This window comes from Colobus angolensis, unplaced genomic scaffold, assembly GCF_000951035.1.
Source record: "Colobus angolensis palliatus isolate OR3802 unplaced genomic scaffold, Cang.pa_1.0 Scaffold420, whole genome shotgun sequence".
NCBI classification, from domain to species: domain Eukaryota; kingdom Metazoa; phylum Chordata; class Mammalia; order Primates; family Cercopithecidae; genus Colobus; species Colobus angolensis.
The window spans coordinates 357,234-361,732 of NW_012117600.1; the positions used below are offsets into that span (position 1 = coordinate 357,234).

At 41.4% G+C, this 4,499-nt stretch overlaps 1 protein-coding gene across 1 annotated transcript in view; it reads right to left on the reverse strand.

Annotated features, from left to right (window-relative positions):
* Positions 1–4,499, reverse strand: part of EXD1 (exonuclease 3'-5' domain containing 1) — a 57,995-nt gene that overhangs the window by 51,969 nt on the left and 1,527 nt on the right. Inside the window, exon 2 of the mRNA XM_011956677.1 lies at positions 859–1,044. Coding sequence (XP_011812067.1) covers positions 859–991 — 133 coding nt within the window. The 5' untranslated portion in view covers positions 992–1,044. The remainder of the gene's footprint in view (positions 1–858; positions 1,045–4,499) is intronic.

Sequence of the window (4,499 nt, forward strand, 5' to 3'; positions counted from 1 at the left end):
TGGTGGCTCATGCCTATAACCCCAGCACTTTGCGGGGCCAAGGCAGGCGGATCACCTGAGGTCAGGAGTTTGAGACCAGCCAACAGCTGTATTTCTATATTTTTTGTATTAAAAATACAAAAATTAGCTGGGCGTGGTGGTGTGTGCCTGTAATCCCAGCTACTTGGGAGGCTGAAGCAGGAGAATCGCTTGAACCCGGGAGGTTGCGGTGAGTTATCACACCATTGCACTCCAGCCTGGGGGGTCTGGGGGATGGAGCAACACATATCAACAACAACAACAAAAAGGAAATTAAAAAAAGAAGTACCCAATTAATTAAAAAAAACTTTTTATATTGAAAAATCCCTGCTATCATATCAAAAGTGGGGACAAACCAGGCCAGGCACAGTGGCTCACGCCTGTAATTCCAGCATTTTGGGAGACCAAGGTGGGCGGATCACGAGGTCAGGAGATTGAGACCATCCTGGCTAACACGGTGAAACCCCATCTGCTAAAAATACAAATAATTAGCCAGTCGTAGTGGTGGGCACCTGTAGTCCAGCTACGCGGAGGCTGAGGCAGGAGAATAACGTGAACCCAGGAGGTGGAGTTTGCAGTGAGCCAAGATCGCGCCATTGCACTCCAACCTGGGCAACAGAGAGATACTCCATCTCCAAAAAAAAAAAAAAAAGAAGTAGGGACAAACCAGCATATTCAGTCACATTGTTCTGTTTGGGAAAACAATATTCTAACCTTCCTCCCATAATTTCCCTAAAATAGGAATAATGCCACCCTCCCAATCGCTAATGGAGCCGAAAGCTATCACTGAAAATCACTAATCTCTTAAAAGGCAGAACATTATGAGAAATAGAACAAGACCTTTCTTCAGGATAACAATCTTATTAGGGTCAACATGCTGAAGCACACCCTCGAAGACGCCACAAACCAATGTGAGTTTCACCCTCTTCCACAAAATCTGGCTGAGGAAATGGTAGTCACTGCTGGGGTCCATGCTAATTGATTCCAAAAGCCGTCTTCAAATAATCTTCTTTACGCATCCAAACACTTGAAAATTAATAAAGAGATCTATGAATTTTACAAGATTTTTTGGGAGTAAAGTTATTTTCCCTTTCCCCATATCTGTAATGGACAAGAATCAAATCTGAATAATTCAGTTTAGTTCATCTTTTTGGAATGATGAGAAAAGGACCATTGCAAGCACCAACTCTCATACGTAGGAAACTGAAAACCATAAAAAACTGGGCAAGTTAGGCTTGGCTTCTATGTTTATAAAATGGACAAGATATCATCTTTCCTTCCTTAGCTAAATGGAAGAAGCAGAACGTTTAGAGGTTTTTTAATGGCACATTTATACATCATTATAACAAAAAAATGAAAAGAGCAAATAGAAAAATGGACATACACAGAAATATTTGCCAATACATGTTGCAATAAATTGTTTAGGGCAGCACAACTACTTGAGCTCCTATTTTTTATAACTCTGGTTGAGAATTCAAGGGCGTGGTAATTTTTACCAAAACTGAAGCTGATAATTTTAAGTAAAGCAACTAAATTTACCCTTTACTTAGGAATTAAAGGAAATCAAGGCAGGTAGGAGGATAGTGGTACATTGGGAAAAGAGCTTTTCTTTCAAATTGTGTTTAATGAATTGAATTTTAGAGACTGTTTCCCATAACTTGGGTCTATGCTATCCTATTAATTTTTAAGTCTAGGTACTTGAAATGTTCTATTTCTGTGTGTGTGTGTGTTTTAATTTTCTGTCCTACGACAGTTCTATGCTAAAGGTATTTTAAAATAAAAGCCAAATTGGCCGGGTACGGTAGCTCATGCCTGTAATCCCACTACTTTGGGAGGCCGAGGCAGGTGGATCATCTGAGGTCGGGAGTTCGAGACCATCCTGACCAACATGGAGAAACCCTGTCTTTACCAAAAATACAAAATTAGCCGGGCGTGGTAGGGCATGCCTGTAATCCCAGCTACTCGGGAGGCTGAGGCAGGAGAATCGCTTGAACCCGGGAGGCAGAGGTTGTGGTGAGCCGAGATCCCGCCATTGCACTCCAGCCTGGGCAACAAGAGTGAAACTCCGTCTCAAAAAAAGTAAAAAATAAAATAAAATAAAAGCTAAATTGAAGATTGAAAAATAAATTGTTTACCCAGAAATGTCTGGGATGTACCCTCTTCTGGATGTATCCTTTTCTGGATTAATAACATTTCCATAGTTTGACATTGTTACCAACCAACCAACACAATTAATGCATAACCAATCCAGTTGCCAGGTTATTGCAAGGGCAATTCCATGGCACCCTGGCCACAGCTCAGGAACTGGGCTGCGTACTGTCACCAACCAGTCATGTGCAGCCTGACAGATGGAACTGCCACACGCCACACACTCAAATGTTTTTGTAAAAATGATACATGTCCATTATAAAGAATTACAACAATACGGGACAGGTGCAGTGGCTCACACCTGTAATCCTAGCACTTTGGGAAGCCAAGGCAGGTAGGTTAATTGAGGTCAGGACTTCGAGACCAGCCTGGCCAACATGGTGAAACCCCACCTCTACTTAAAAGACAAAAATTGGCCAGGTGTGGTGGCACAGGCCTGTAGTCCCAGCTACTCAAGAGGCTGAGGTAGGAGAATCGCTTGGACCCGGGAGGCAGAGGTTGCAGTGAGCCGAGATTGCGAGATTGCGCCACTGTACTCCAGCCTGGGCGGCAGAGCAACACTCTCATCTCAAAAAAAAAGAATTACAACCATACAGAAATGTAAAAAGTAAAGAAAAAATGTACTAAGAAATATTATTCATAATAGGTACTCACCACTGGGTGCAGTGACTCATGCCAGTAATCCCAGCACTTTGGGAGGCCAAGATGGGCAGATCACCTGAGGTCAGGAGTTTGAGACCAGTCTGACCAACATGGTGAAACCCAGTCTCTACTAAAAACACAAAAATTGGCCAGGTATAGTGACGTGCGCCTGTAATCCCAGCTACTCAGGAAGCTGAGGCAGGAGAATCGCTTGAACCCAGAAGGTGGAGGTTGCAGTGAGCCAAGATCGCACCATTGCACTCCAGTCTGGGAGACAAGAGTGAAACTCTGTCTCAAAAAACAAAACAAAAAACAAAACAAACAAAAAGCAGGTACTCTTACATTCTTTACCATAATACAGTAATTGTTTAAAAGTTATTTTAGAACTATTCTGTTTAGATGTCCTTGTATTTGGAAACTTAAAGATTCGTCTACAGTTTTTTAAATTTAAAAGCTGTTTACTTTTGCCACACTAGGAAAATTCATCCAGTGAATTTTGCAATTTAACCATAAAAACACTGATGAAATAACTAGAGCCTAAGTCAACTAGGAAGAAGGTGAGATGTTACATACAATTTTCAGTCAAATAAATAACCTATATTTTTATATTTTAAGGTCTATCAAGTGCTTACACAAATATTACTTGATACAACAACCATAACCTAATTTACAAATGAATAAACTGAAGTTTAGAAGGTTAAGACACTTGCCCAAAGTCACACAGCTAGAAGGTAATGCAATCTGAACTAAGACCAGGCCTCTAGGGTAGGATGTTTGTAGTCTAGTGCAAGACCAAGTGTTATGCATCCAGATAGAACATACAAGTCATCAGAGAGTCTAAGAAAAATCATTCTTTAAGTTAATCCAACAGGCAAAAGGAGATTTTAAAAGAAAAATACATAAAACTGGAAAAAAAAAAAAAACAGCCCTTAATAGAGGCAAACATTTTTATTTTATTTTTGAGATGGAGTCTCACTCTGTCGCCAGGCTGGAGTGCAGGGGCGCGATCTCGGCTCACTGCAATCTCCGCCTCCCAGCTTCAAGCAATTTATACTTTTAAAAGCTACCCAAGAAAGAAAAGTTTGTGAAACACCTGGAAAATAAGAGAATTAAAGAAACGTTAAAGAAAAAAAAATTAAAGTCAGAAATAAATACTAGCATGAAGCAAAGAAAGCTTTGACTGGAGACAGCTGCAAATGGTAAGATTCAAGATTAGGAAGGAAAAAAGTAAGGTCAGCATCAAGAGATGGGCTTCAAGGCTGACTGAGTAAAGGGACATTCATGGGGCTGACAAAATTTTCCTATCACACCCATATTCCAACATACAAAGCAGCTCCAGTGATTTAGCTCTTAGACGGACATATCCAAAATGTTACTGAGTATTAAGGACAACATCACTAGGTTAGACAAGTGCATGCCAATCATCAAAATAACTCTAAGGCCGAGCACGGTGACTCACGCCTGTTAGTAATCCCAACACTTTGGGAGGCCGAGGCTGGTGGATCTCCTGAGTTCTGGAGTTTGAGACCCGCCTAGCCAATATGGTGAAACCCTGTCTCTACTAAAAATACAAAAATTAGCCAGGCTTGGTGGTGGGTGCCTGTAATCTCAGCTACATGGGAGGCTGAGGCAGGAGAATCGCTTGAACCTAGGAGGCAAAGGTTGCAGTGAGCCACGATCACGCCATTGGT